Source organism: Dasypus novemcinctus, chromosome 3 (assembly GCF_030445035.2).
Source record: "Dasypus novemcinctus isolate mDasNov1 chromosome 3, mDasNov1.1.hap2, whole genome shotgun sequence".
Lineage (NCBI taxonomy): Eukaryota > Metazoa > Chordata > Mammalia > Cingulata > Dasypodidae > Dasypus > Dasypus novemcinctus.
The window spans coordinates 156,641,316-156,656,800 of record NC_080675.1 but is presented as its reverse complement, the minus strand read 5'-3'; the positions used below and the strand labels follow the sequence as shown (position 1 = coordinate 156,656,800).

Below are 15,485 nucleotides of genomic sequence, written 5' to 3'. Positions count from 1 at the left end.
TCTAAGGATGGGAATTACAAGAAATTCATTGTTTTCCCATTTTATCTTTCTGAAAATTCTAAGACCATTTATTGAGCTTTTATTGGACTTTTCAAGAAAATAACATGAGGAGACTATTATCTTGGTGCTTTTGTTTATCTTCAGATTCCGTTAATATGCAAGTTGACCTGGAGTGCAGTTGGCTGAGCTCTCAAGGCTACATTTGTATAGGAAATCCCCATAGGAACCCAACAAAACCACCTCAGGTTTCATCTCGATAAAGTAGATGAAATCCTTTTGGTGGAGCACATGTACATAATTAAAAGAGATAAGGGAGTAATCAAAGAAACCCAAAGCAGAATGGTGATAAGCTATATTTGATTTTTCGAAGATAAAATATTGTGCATATAACAGTCCAATATGTGGTGAAGCAGGCAATTTGATGGTGAGAATTTATGAGAGCACTTTTGGAAAACTGTTTGATAGTATGTTTTAAAGTCCTTAACATGGTAGATCTTTTGACCCAATAATCCACTTCTATTAATCTCTCCAAAGGAAAGAGACTTTTTTATAATGAACAAAATTTTAATGGTGAAAGACTAAAAGCTTTCCTTCTAGATAAGGAACAAGACAAGGATGACCACTGTCCCCACTCTTAGTCAACATTGTACTGAAGTTCTTGCCAGAGCAATTAGGCTTCCAAATTGGAAAGAAAGAAGTGAAACTTTCCCAATTTGCAGATGATTTGATCCTATATACAGAAAATCCTGAAAAACCCACAACAAAGTTCCTAGAGCTAATAAATGAATTTAGCAAAGTGGCCAGGTACAAGATTAACACTGAAAAATCAGTAGGGTTTCTATACACAGGTAATGAACAATAAGGACAAGAAATGAAGGAAAAAATGCCATTCACAATAGCAATAAAAAGAATCAAATATCGAGGAATAAATCTAATCGAGGATGTAAAGGACTTGTACATGGAAAACTACAAAACACTGGTAAAAGAAATTAAAAGAGATCTGTATAAATGGAAGGATATTCCATGTTCATGAATTGGAAGATGAAGGATCATTAAGATGTGAGTACTACATAAAGCAATTTATAGATTCAATATAATCCCAGTCAATATTCTAACAACCTTCTTTGCAGAAATGGAAAAGCCAGTCATCAAATTTACGTAAGGGTCCCCAAATAACTAAAGCCATCTTGAAAAAGAAGAATGAAGTTGGAGAACTCAATTCCTAATTTTCAAGCTTACTACAATGCCACAGTAATCAAAAGACCATGGGGCTGGCATTAGGACAGGCATATAGACCAATGGAATTGAATTGAATTCAGAGATCAACCCTCACATATATGGTCAACTGCATTTTTGACAAAGTGACAAAGACTACTTAATTGGGAAAGAATAATCTCTTCCATAAATGGTGCTGGGAAAACTGCATTCCATTTGCACACACACGCACACAAAAAGAGGAGGAACCCTACCTCATACCATATGCAAAACTCAACTGTAATCAAAGAACTAAATATAAAAGTTAGAGCTATCACATGCCTAGGAGAGAACGTAGGGAAGCATTGTGTTAAGCGGTGGTTTCTTAGATTTTACAAGCAACAAAAGAAAAGATAGATAAATGAGACCTCATCAAAATAAAAAGCTTGTTCCTCAAAGGACTTTATCATGAAATTGAAAAGACAATAGGAGGAAATATTTGGGAACCACATAGCCGATAAAGGAATAAAGGATTAATATCCCAGTATATGTAAAAAAAATTCTTCAACTTATCAACAAAAAGACATTATTCCCATTTAAAAAATGAGTAAGAATCTTGAATAGACATTTCTCCAAAGAAGATATCCAAATGACATCATTAGTCCTCAGAGTAACACAAATCAAAGCCACAACGAGATACCATTTCACACCTATTAGAATGGCTACTATTTAAATAACAGACAACTACAAGTGTTGGAGAGGATATACAGACATAGAAAACTCATTTGTTGCTGGTGGCAATTTAAAATGGTGAAGCAGCTATGGGAGACAGTTTGGCAATTCCTCAGAAAACTGAGTATAGAACCTACCATATGACCTGGCAATCCCACTACTAGGTGTATATCCAAAAGAATTGATAGCAGGGGTGTGAACAGATATTTGCAAACTAATGTTCAGAGGTGGCATTATTCACAATTGCTGAAAGATGGAAGTAGTCCAAGTGTCCACCAACCTAAAGCGGATAATGAAAAATGTGATATATCCATACAGTGGAATATCATTTAGCAGTAAAAAGAAATGAAGCCCTGATACATGTGACAACATGGGTGAACCTTGAAGATATCATGTTGAGTGAAATAAGCTAAACTTAAAAGGACAAATATTGCATGACCTCACTAGGTCAAAATAAGCAAACCCAGAGAGTCAGAATTTATAATGTAGGTTACTAGAGGATGATGTGGCGATAGGGAGTGGGAAGTTAAGGCTTAAAATTTACAGGGTTACTATTTGGAAAGAGGGAAATGTTTTGGTAATGGCTGTTGGTGATCGTAGCACCAACATTGTGAATGCAATTAAAAACACTGACATGTATCTGAATATGGTTAAAAGAAATGTTAGATTGTACATATTGTAATAATAAAAATTTATAAACATATCCAAGAAACTACACTATACAGTGAACCCCAAGCTAAACCATGGACTTTAATTAATAGCACGATTATAAAAATGTGCTCTCATTAATTGTAACAGATGTTCCATGCTAATGCAAGATGTTGGTGTTAAGGTAGTACATGGGAATCTTGTATTTTATGCATGATTGTTCTGTAAGCCCATGAATTCTCTAATAAAGGGGGGTGGTGTGGAGAACTGATGATTTCACCTGTTAGAAGAGAGCATTTCTAGCACTGCTTCAGCCATACACGTTCTGGGGAATTCATCCAGAAACCTTCATTGGAGTTCCTAGTTTGTGACTTGCTCTACAGAATTTGGACTTGCCTGTCGCCACAGTCACAGGGACAATTCTTTTATTTAGATACATATAATATACATCTATATGTAACATACTTTAAGCCTATAATATATTTATGTATAATATAGATACACCTATATTTACTGTTGGTTCTGTTTCCTTAGAGAACCTTGACAGATACAATTAAAATTGGTAAATATCTGGGTAAGCATAAGAGACAATACTTTCTGTAAGGGTATAAGCCTTACTAGCTCAAGATGCTGAAGCACAACCCATAACCAGCCATTGTCTAAATATGTTATGCTGACCAGGAGGGACCCATAAGAAGACATGGTTTAATAATAATAACTGAGCAGTCATAATTGGCTGAGATACAATATGGAATTAGTCAGACAACTTACTAAAACAAACAGCAGCTACCCAAAGGGTTGGGAGGAGAGATCAGATCAAAATTCAGAGTTGCCACAATATGTTACCTAAAATCTCCACTTTTTGATAAAAATTATGAGACATGCAAAGATAAGGGTAAGTGTTGCTTATACACAGAGGAAAAAATCAATAGAAACTGTTTCTGAGGGGACCCAGATGTTGGTCTTAATAAACAAAGAATTCAATGCAGCTTTTGTAACTATGTTTAAACAACTGTGGAAACTGTGTTCAAAGAATTAAAGGAAAACATGATGGCAATTATTCACCAAAGAGAGAATGTCAATAATAAAATAGAAATTTGAAGAAAAAAAAAGAAAGAACCAAATCAAAATTCTGGAATTGAAAATTACAGTATCTGAAATGAAAAATTCATTAGAGTGCTTCAGTACCAGATATTCTTTGGCAGAAGAATGAGTCAGCAAACTTTAAAGTAAATCAACAGAGATTATCTAGTCTGAGGAACAAATAGAAAAAAAGGATAAAAATGAAGAGTATCAGAAACCTGTGGGATACCAGCAACCAACATTTGCATGATGGGAGTCCAGATAAGAGTGGACTCAAAAAAAAATACTTGATGAAATAATGGCTGAAAACATCATTCATTTGATGAAAACTTTTAAACTAGACATCTAAGAAAAACAACAAACTCCAGCCTTGCTAAATTCACCTACATACGGCATACTCATACTATTAAAAGACAAAGGGAAAATCTTCAAAGCTGTAAGAGGAAAGTGAGTCATGACATAAAAGGGATTCTCAATAAAGATTAACAGTGGATTCTCGGAAACAACAGAAGCCAGGAGGTAGTGGGTTGATATAGCCCTCTTACTAAAGGCCGGAGTGGGGGGGGGGGGGGGGGGGGGGGGAGGAATTCTGTCAACTAATAATTCTATATCCAGCAAAATTGTTCAAAAATGAAAGTCCATAGAACCAATAAATCTCTAGTATCTTTCACTGATGAAGAAAACCAGAGAAAAGACACAATTACCAGCATTAAAAATGAAAGAAAAAAGAGTTCTGTCACTACAGACCCTATGTATATTAAAATTATAATAAGGGATATAGTAACTGTCTTTAAGTCATTTAAATGAAATGGACAAATTTCCTTAAAGACAGTTATCCAAAGCTGACTGTTTTCGTTTTCTGGGCTGCTAAGATCAATACCATGCAGTGGCTTGTCTTAAACAATGGGAATTTACTGGCTTACAGTTTTGAGGCTAAGACAAGCCCAAAATCAAGGCCAAAGGTAGGTGATGCTTTCTCCTCAAAGTCTGTAATATTCTGGTGCTGGCTGGCAGTATTCCTTGGCTTGCATTTCTGCTTCCTGACAGTGCTCTCTCCTTTCAATTCCATGTTCCTTTGACTGGTTCTGACTCCTCCCCATGGATTTTTCTCACTATGCTTGATTTTCTTCTGCTTACAAAGGACTCCAGTAGTCCAGATAGTGATCTATCTGCATTCATTGGACCACATCTTAACTAATACAATATCTTTAAGGGATCTTCTTTACAGTGGGTTCACATCCACAGGAATGTGGACTAAATTAAGAACATGCCTAAATTGGAGTAGAAGATTCAATCTACCACACCAACTTAAGAAAAATAGAAAATTTAATAGTCCTGTAAGTATTTAAGAGATTTAATTTGCAATTGAAACTTTCCATAAGAACACTTGAGCCTACCTGCTTTCATTGGTAAATTATTTCAAATATTAAAAAGAATAAATATTTGTAAGCCCACAACTTCTCTAATTAAAATATGTTTAAAAACAACAACAAAATAATCCTATACAAACTCTTTGGAAAAATACAGGCAGGAACACTTTTTGAGGTGACTTAACAAGAAAACTACAAACCAATATCCTTGATGAAAGCAGGTAAAAAAATCCTTAGCAAAATATTAGCAAATTCGATCCTCAGTATATAAAAAGGGTATTATTGCATCATGGCCAAGTAGTGTTTATCCCAGGAATCCAGCATTTGCTTAAGATCTGCAAATCAATATGGTGAGTAATTTACCAGGTTAGTAGAATGAAGGCTAAGTTTTTTTTTTTTTTTAAAGATTTATTTTTCATTTATTTCTCTCCCTTTCCCCACTCACCCCCCCCCCCCCCACCTGTCTGCTCTGTGTCCATTAGCTGTGTGTTCTTCTTTGTCCACTTGTATTGTTGTCAGTGGCACTAGGAATCTGCTCTTTTTGCTGCGTCATCTTGCTGTGTCAGTTCTCCTTGTGTGCGGCACCACTTCTGGGCAGGCTGCACTTTTTTCGCGCTGGGCGGCTCTCCTTACGGGACGCACTCCTTGTGCATGGGGCTCCCCTACGCGGGGAACATCCCTGCGTGGCATGGCACTCCTTGTGCATTAGCACTGCATGTGGGCCAACTCATCACACGGGTCAGGAGACCCTGGATTTGAACCCTGAATCTCCCATGTGGTAGGCGTTGTTCTATCCGTTGAGCCAAATCTGCTTCCTGAAGGCTAAATATTAATTCTTTCAATAGATACAGAAAATGTATGTGACAAAATTAAACACCAATTTATTATAAAGACTTGCAGCAAGCCAGAAGTAGAAGGTAACTTCTAAAACCTCAGAGACCATCTATGAAAAACTATAGCTTATATCATACTCAGTGGCAATAATTCAGGAACAAGACAAGGTTTTATGCTTTAACCACTTTTATTCAGTATTCTATTGGAAGTCTTGGCCATTGAAATAAGGGAAGAATAATAAATAAAAAGCATATGGATTAGAAATGAAGAATTAATACTGTATTTGCAGAGAACATAATTATGTGTATATAGAAAATGGTAAGAAATCTAAAAAAATGTGCTCATACTAAAAAGAGTTTAGCAAGAGTGCAACACACATGGGTCAGTATACAAAAATCAATTTAATTTCCCTATACCAGTAATGGATAATTGGAAAATGAAATTGCAAAACAACTTACTTGGAGCAGTTGTAGCTCAGTGGTTGAGCATGTGGTTCACATGTACAAGGCCCTTGGTTCAATCCCTGGTATCTCCTAAAAAAACAAGCAAACAGAAAAACAACTTAATTCAGTAGCAGTGGAAATTAAAATCTTTTAATAATAGGCTTAATAAAAGATGTGCAAGAGCTGAACACTGAAACTTATAAAATATTACTGAAGGAAATTAAAGAATACCTAAATAAATGGAGGAATGTTCCATATTGGAACAATCAACCACTGAGGGAAGGTTAATCTTTTTAACCAGTATTCTGGAACAACTAGATAATCTTTATGGGAAATAATGAACCCTGACCTTAACTCATACCATATACAAAAATTAACTAGCAGTGGACTCTTAACCTAAATATAAGAGCTACACGTGCCTGAAATGTCTAAAAGAAAACATAGAAAATGTTTGTGACATTGTGTTGGGCAAAGATTTTTTAAACCAAACACAAAAGTCACAAACCAAAGAACAAACTGCTAATGGATTTCACCAAAATTTAAAACTTTGCTTGTCAAAGGACAGTTTAAAAAACAAAAAGGCAAGCCAGAGACTAGGAAAAAATATTTGCAAAACACTACTGACAACAGGTCTATATCCAGAATTTTTAAAAAATTCTTACAATTCAGTAATAGACAATCCATGAAAACAGATAAAGGATTTGAACAGATGTGTCACACAAGAAGGTATACAAATAAGCCTTATGCTACCCATGATCTAAGAAATTAAAGCCACAATAAGTGTCTATTTCACACTCCTTAGAATGGCTACAATTGGAATTACTGATGATGTCAAGAATTGGTGAAAATGTGGAACAACTGGAACTCTTGTATGTTGCTGGTGAAAATGTAAAATTGTGTAACTACTTGGGAAAACAGGCAGTTGCTTCTAAATAGCTGGATTTTAACAAACATATGATCCAGCAGTTCTCTCGTAGGTATTTACCCACTTGAAATGTAAACAAATGTCCACATATAGACTTGTACGTGAATGTTCATAGTGGTGTTATTTGTAATAGCCTCACTGGCAAAAATTGAAATGTCCATTAGCTGATGAATGTAATGTTGTATATCCATATTAGGAAACATTATTCAATACACAAGTATGAACTATGCACAATATGGATGAATTTCAAAAACACAAACATCTACACACCAGAGATTCCATTTAATGTTAAATTCTAGAAGAGGCAAAAGTTCAGTGGTTAGTGGATTAGTGGTTACCTGGGGCCACCAATGCTACTTTTTGAGGTGATAGAAATGTTCTGTTTCATGATAGTGGTGGTAGTTACACAACTGTCAAAGATCATCAACCTCTATACATTGGGTCAATTCTATACCTCAGTAAAGCTGTTAAGAAAAAAAACCATATTCATAGAATATGTTTCTTTGGTGGTTTTTAATACATTTTCAGAATTTTCAATAGTTTTACATAGGTTTGTTGAAATTATGCTTCAATTTGTTTAAAAGAGGTTGCTCCTGGGGAAGAAATGTTTGCTAAGGGGAAAAAGGAATGGAGTTGGTGGGGGATTTTCTGAGAAGGGAACATTTGAGCAGACATGTCTAGAATGGGTGAAGCTCAGTCAAAGAAGTTGTCATATGTATCTTGCACATTTCTTACTGAATTTATATCAGGTGTTTTGAAGTTTCTGTTGCTATTAAAAATGGGGTCTTTTTCTTGTCTTTCTGTGTTGTCTTAAGAATAATTCTTAATGTTTATTTGCATTTTAATTTGCCTTATATCTCGTTTTGTTGTCCATATCTTGAGGACAATATTTATACACATTAAGCATTTTAAACCCAACTGTTAATTCTGTGCTATGTACCCAGCATTTGTTCAATTAATGCATTTTAATGTTTTTTACTAAAGAGCCCATTGCTGTGTGTGTGTGTTTGACACACTCTTTTACCCACCTCATTATATCACCAAATTGTAAGTAGAAGTAAGACCTGAAGTGGAAAACTAGAGTTGTAAGTGCAATTTCATGTAATGTGGTGGTGGTTCTACTGCCAAATGAGATTACTATAGGATGCACATAAAGATGTTTGCTGACATCTTTAATGACACCCCTGGTGGATCAAAGAAATGGGGGAAGTGGAATAAGGTATTCTTGAATTTCACTAACAGATATAGAGAGGCAATGCCTGGAAACAATGGATTGGCCAGATATCCATTAGTAATGGTCTTCTTGGCAGAATTTACTGTTTCATTTGAATTGGAGGGGTCTTTTAGATTTTGTGCCTGTTTTCACTTAGCTTAAGATAAGTGAGAATTGTGAGACAGATTTGACTTATTTGAGGGCTGAGTGAGCATCCTCACTCATAGTGGAACCATTATAGCTCATGTTCATGACTTGCCAGTAGATGGCAGCAAAATTCTTAAAATGTGTTTGCCTTTTTTGTTTAAATTGCATCTTTAATAGGTATTATATATTTTTTACTTAAAACTAAGGCAGATATGATACTTTCATTTTCTTTAAATAGTCATTTTATCATTGTTTATGTAAATTTATATTTCATGTTTTTAGAAACTCACTAATCTAGCTTCCCTAAAATGTTAGTTTTTGTTAGCAACTACTGCTTTTTTTAATGTATTTTTATTACAGAAGTTGTAAACTTACAAAACAATCATGCACATGTGTGGAATTCCCATACAACACCCTTTCACCAATACACTGCAACATTGTGGATTGTCAAACTTTGTTACAGATTATAAGACTATTGCCACTAATTATGGCCCATAGCATACATTTGGCTCTCTTTTCCCCATATCCCCCTATTATTAAAGCAACTACTTCTTAACTGAAATTTTTATTTGTTATTGATATTGTTAATATTTTAAACATTTTACTAGCCAACACATATTTAATCACATAATTTTGAAGACTTTTAATTTTTAATTCATGGTTTTTCTTTTTTCATGAACAAACAAAAACTTAAGGGCATATTTTATGGAAAGAAAATATTTTAGTCCTAGGTAGTTAGGTTTGATTGGTTTATCTTCTACATCAAATTGCTGTCCAAGAAGTGACCTAGATGACATGGGAAGCGATTCTTACCCCTGGTCCATCCATGTCCAGGGATTGCCAGTGGACCTAAGATAAAGACCTGATGCGCAGCTTATGGAAAGATGGGGGTGGGGATGGGGTGACAAAAATCGGTCACTTGAGTCATATAGTAGGTAGATTATTGTAGTTTCTTTTTCCTTCTCTCCCCCACTGCCCCAGAAATCAGTTAATTTAGGAAAGATTTTTGGAAGAATTTTAGAAAATAATATTTATGCAGTCCCGAGGTTTCTTCCATTTTTTTTTCACATAATGTGCTGGCTAATTCCTGTGAATTCCACAGCTTTTATAAAACTAATCATTTGGAATAGACTTTTATTTTATGAAAACAAGCTTTATCAGGATCACATAAACTTATATCTTACATATTTTGGAGCAGACACGGAAAAACTTTTTTTTCCCCTAATGCACTCTAAAAGAACACAGTCTGCCAGACCACAGTACATCTGTAATTTAGAGCAGCCGATGTTGTTACACATGCTTCTCTTTAAGACCACGAAACAGCACAAGAGAAAATAAAAACAAAACGTTCAAAATATGAAGAACAATACAGAGTTGAGGGAGTCTACTAGCCCAGAGCAGTTAGTTAACTTAGCAAAGAGAGACGGCGATCAGAAGTATATATTTGTGTATGTAACTTTCAAACACTTTGTAAGCCATTCTCATTCTGTTCACTCAGGCTTGATAACCTTTTACTAAAGTATATATTTTCCATTAGAACTAAGCTTCAAATCAGCTGAAGAATGAAGTTCTTGCTGCTCATTATTTGATTATTTTAAGTTTTATATGACAGTTGGCTACGATGTGCTGTGACATGGTGAATTTTGTTGTTCTTGTCTTAGAGTCTGCTAATGTTTTCATTTTGGTTTTAACTCTAGCTGATCCCACAGTTAAGGACTTAATCGGAGGCTTCACTGCTCTTCATTATGCAGCCATGCATGGCCGGGCCCGGATTGCACGTTTGATGTTAGAATCTGACTACAGGAGTGACATCATTAATGCAAAAAGCAATGATGGCTGGACTCCCCTCCATGTGGCAGCTCACTATGGTAGGGACTCATTTGTCCGACTCCTTCTAGAGTTCAAGGCTGAGGTCGACCCACTCAGTGATAAAGGTACAACACCGCTTCAGCTAGCCATTATCCGAGAGCGGTCAAGCTGTGTGAAAATTCTCCTGGACCACAATGCTAATATCGACATTCAGAATGGTTTCCTGCTACGATATGCTGTGATCAAAAGCAATCACTCTTATTGCCGAATGTTCCTTCAGAGAGGAGCAGATACAAACTTGGGTCGCTTAGAAGATGGACAGACTCCTCTACACTTGTCTGCCCTTAGGGATGATGTGCTTTGTGCACGGATGTTATATAATTATGGAGCGGACATGAACACGAGGAACTATGAAGGACAGACCCCACTGGCTGTTTCAATAAGTATTTCTGGAAGTAGTCGACCGTGTTTGGATTTCTTACAAGAAGTAACAAGTATGTAATATAATTATTACTATTATTGCATTTTTAAAAATTCGCATCTTCTGAGGAGCTTAGGGTGTTTTTATAACTTACGATGACTAGACATCATATAAACACTGCTTGGTAAGTAATGTCATATCCAAATTACAGAAAATTCTACTACATCACAAGATTTCATAGAAAAATGAATTTGTGTTCCCAAAAATAGTAGTGGTTGACGGTAAAGGTGAGGAAAAAAATGGAGGAAAGGGCAGAAAGAGGAAAATTTTAAAATGAATAAAAGATCTGTCTGAGAGTAAGGGAGATCCCCTTGGTCATAAGGATAATCTTTCTTGTCTGACATGGATTTCATTTTGAAGAATTAGAAGATAGACTTTGAGATGTGCTAAGCTCTTCTCACATTTCTCCTGGTTTTTCTCTTGAACTGAAACAGTAGTGCTGCTTCTTTAAGTATCCTAGTAATGGAGATTAAGGAGTCTAGAAATGGCTGTAAGAAAAGATTTGCTGTCAGTGAGAAGTTTGACTCTGCTGTTCCTGGTCCATATGACTTCATTGTATCTTGTAAGCGTTTGACCCTCCTTGTGTAGTTAGTGCATGTATTTATACTGTCTTCCTGATAGGGGTAATTTGTTGGCATGGATGTGAGCCACACTGTCTTGTCAGTCTTGAAACCATTTGAAGATGTGTCCCAGAGCTTAACATCCCACATGGAGCTAAAGTCTGTAAACAAAAAAACTGGAGATTTCTGTTTGCTGCACTTTTAATTGAATTTCTTTTTTCTCTCCTGACTTTTAACTTTTGGTCATTATTATGAAAGAAGAAATATTGTTCTGGATACCAGATATAGAAGTACAAGTGGTTTAATTGGCCTGCTTAAAAATTAACTACTCTAACCCTCAGAATTGAATTTTGGAGTAAAAATTGACTTTCCGAAGAAATGAAAGAGAGTTTGAATTTTGTGTATTCATAAGGGAGTGAAGAAAAAATTATTACCACTTCAAGTTAAAGCATAAAAGGAAATGATGGTCAGGGTCCAATTTGGTGTTGTCCAATAGACCTCTCTGTGATGAAGGAAATGGTCTCTCCCTGCACTGGCCAGTAGGGTAGCCACTAGCCCCATGTGGCTGTTGACCACTTGATATGTGGCTGATGTGACAGGAACTGAATTTTACAGTTATCCCTTCCACATCATGACAATTGCCTCCAGCAATTTGTCAAAATTATCACAGTTTTGATATACCTCAGGTCAATGTAAGAAATCAAATGGGAGTTTTGGGGGTGTTTTGTGGAAGCCACAGATAACATGCAAAGGCCAGCGGATGACACAGAAAAGGTTTAGAAACTCAGATATGCATAAAATAAATGTATAATATTTGAATGATATCCACATATTTTATCTTTTAATACCATAAATAAGCCCAAATTTTACAATAAGGTATTCCGAATACCCCATAAAAGAAAAAGAAAAAAATCCAGACTTCTTCTCTGGTACAATGGAAGGGCCAAAAACATTTTACGTGAATTTTCCAGATTGCAGGGGTGCTTGTCCCCTAACCCCTGCAAGAGGAAGGGGTAATTCTATTTCATTGTAATTCATTTAAATTTAGACAGTTACAAGTAGCTGGTGGCTTCTGTATTGGACAGCACAGATCTGTCTACCTTGGGTGCGGTATTTTGGACTATCTGATAGGAGGTCCCTTGTTGAAAGCTTTTGTGCCCGCAGAGAAGTAGCCAAGCATGGAAGGATGTTGTACATATGGGGCTGCCCCTGCCTGCTTACCCCAGCTCTTCAGATCTGCATTTTAGGAAAAGCCTAGAATGAAAGTTCACATGCTGATTCTCCTAGATTTTCTAGCAGTCTTCATTTATAGCACTGGTAGGGATATTGGTATTACTCTTGCAAATGAAGTTAGTAATCTGTCCTGGAATATGTCTTATAAAGCATATCTTATTCTTAATAAGTTCTACATGTCTTCTTCTTCTTGTTTTAACTTCCGCACCAAAGACTCTTTGTTCAGTTATTGGGACCACCTTCAGGAAGGTATGTTACCTGCTCACAGAAATGCCTCAGCCCCTCTTGGTAATATTTTGCTCAGTGGCTGATGGCATGGACCAGAGCTAGATTGCCCAAGTTGAAACCTTAATATTACCATGTACCAGCTATGACTGTGAACAGGTCACCTAACCTTTCTGTACTTTCATATCCACATCTTAAAATTAGAATAGTAGCAGTATCTTATAGGCTTATTATGATGATTAAATAGGTTGATTAAATGGGTTAATATGATGCACTTAGAACAGTGTGTGGTACATTTTAAGTGCTGTGTAAATATTCTTTAAAATAAAATATTTTATAAAATGAGGGTGGATGAACATCAAGGGCTGGCTTGCTCCCAAGAGAGTGAATTTCTTAGACTCTTACTCTACCAGAACCTTTTTTCTTTTTCTTTTTTTTTTTTTTAAACCCTGCAGACTATCGTGCAGAGTCTGCATCATAGAGCAGTCTGGAAACAGGCAGCCAGTTGGATCTGAATTGCCACCAGATATGAAAAGCAAGTAGGCAGTTTCCCCTTTACCACTAAGCCCTGGGATCTTTGAGTTCAACCACAGTACTATGGCTTGGGAGTGAGAATATTGAGTTTTTGAAAAAATGCTCACATTTCCTTTAAAATTGGGGGGCAGACAGAAAAAATGGAGAGGGCCAACCTCTTTGTGTTTGTGTTCTCCATTGCATATAGAGCATAGCCTTGCTTCTAGCAGGGCCTCCATAAGTCTGGGTCAGCTGATGTGCTGCATTCAGAAAGGCTGGTGACTGTGAGTAAACATGGGATGCTTCTCAGAAGTGAGGGACTACCTATCTTTTTAAGTCCAAAGTTATCCTTTGTCTTCAAGTGCCTCACCTCAACATCATTCATTACTTGGTGACACTGCTCTTGTTTCCTGCCAAAAGCAATTTGAGTGTTTCTCCTTCACTTGTTGCATTATTTGACTCTAATAGATTTTTTTCCGCTAGTAAACTGTTACATGCTAGAAGGACCACCTGTAGCTGATACTCTTTGGCGCTCTCCACAAAGCTCTCTGGAAACCAGAATGGAAGAAAGCTGGATAGTTCAGGGAGCAGGAAGCCAAATCTGTGAGCTTCTTCCAGCCTCTGGAACGCCGAGGACCTGAATTCTGGGTACTGAGCTATTGTCTTATAATCTGAGAACTCAAGCTCCCAAGGTGTATGGACAGCAGAGCTTCTACTTGGTGGTCTTTATTCAGTACCATTTTACTATTCATTGTACCATGTTGGCTGGAAGCATAGTGTTTAAATTGGAAGAGATCAAGATAATCATAATCCCAGAATTTAAAAACTTTCTAAGGCTTTTGGAAAAATTACCATAAAAATTCTGAAAATAGGAATTTCAGAGGAAGCAAAGCTGATAACACACTGCATAAAAACTGAGCAAATCAAATGTCTTAGTAACAAAATAGAGGTGAGAGAAGCCTTCCTGGTCACTTATAAGCTGCCCAGGCTGTCCAGAATAATATGTATTATGATGTTCGCACAAACACCACAGTGGACCTGAGAGTATCCTGCAAGCTCTGTCATATAGAAATTTTCAAAGTCCTCTAGTGAAGGTCAAAAGCAGGAGGTTATGGGAATGTTTGCCCAATTCACAAGAGAAAATATTTAAGCACAAGAAAACATTGTTAAAGAGGTACAGTATTATAACTTCATAAAAGAATTTTATGAATTAAAGCTTAACCTAAAGATATGCTTAGATAGTAATATAACTCATCCTGAAGAATCAAGTTATAATTTGATTCTTTTTTCATCAACTCCCTGCTCCACAATGTAAACTCCTCTATTCAATGTGTGGATCAAGTTGATATTCAGAATATGAACTTCTTTGAAGAGACAAGCTGCATGAGAAAGCTGAACCATCAGACAATGACAGTGACTAGCAAGAACTTTGAATCTTTTCTAAGACAAAAAGGAGGAAAAAAGGCAGGGGAATTTTAATGATCTGCTACCTGGAATTTTGTTGAATGAAAAGTATTGAATAATTTACAGGTTTGGGGGAGAGTCCATCTTTGAATTCAGAAGCACAAATTGTGGATGTAGTTAGGTAAGAACTACTCTTTACCAGACCATTTCTGTGGGTAAACGGGAAGAATTCAAAGAGCTGGTACCTACAGTTCCTTATGTAAATGTATGGAAATCAGAAGGAAGTTTTAGATAATACATGAGTCAGAAGTTGAGATAACAGTAAATGAGAATGCCACTTGAAGACATCTTCCATGTTTGATCAGCTACTTAATTTGTAGAAAAGGTGCCATGTTTCACTGCTTAACTTAGGAAATCCTTTAATTTTAGGGCTTTACTTTTTTTCTTTTTTTTTTTTAAGTCTTTGCCTTTTACATAGAGGAGGGGAAATACTCAAAAACAAAGTAGAATCAAAGATGTGTTTAAGCAAACAAAGTCCACAGCTCTTGGAGGAATCAGTTTGTTAACCCTTCCTCCCTTCACATGCTGAGGCATCTGCATCCATACTCACTGTTTGGAAACTTGACCTCTGTGGAGCTGCTGTTTCATTAAGGCATTAGGTAGCCAAAATT

At 36.3% G+C, this 15,485-nt stretch overlaps 1 protein-coding gene across 3 annotated transcripts in view; it reads left to right on the top strand.

Moving 5' to 3' along the window:
• Window positions 1–15,485, top strand: part of ASB7 (ankyrin repeat and SOCS box containing 7) — a 59,367-nt gene that overhangs the window by 28,557 nt on the left and 15,325 nt on the right. For all 3 annotated transcript variants that reach the window (XM_058294620.2, XM_058294619.2, XM_058294621.2), the window contains one exon: window positions 10,287–10,892. In XM_058294620.2, the coding sequence (XP_058150603.1) occupies window positions 10,287–10,892 (606 nt within the window). The remainder of the gene's footprint in view (window positions 1–10,286; window positions 10,893–15,485) is intronic.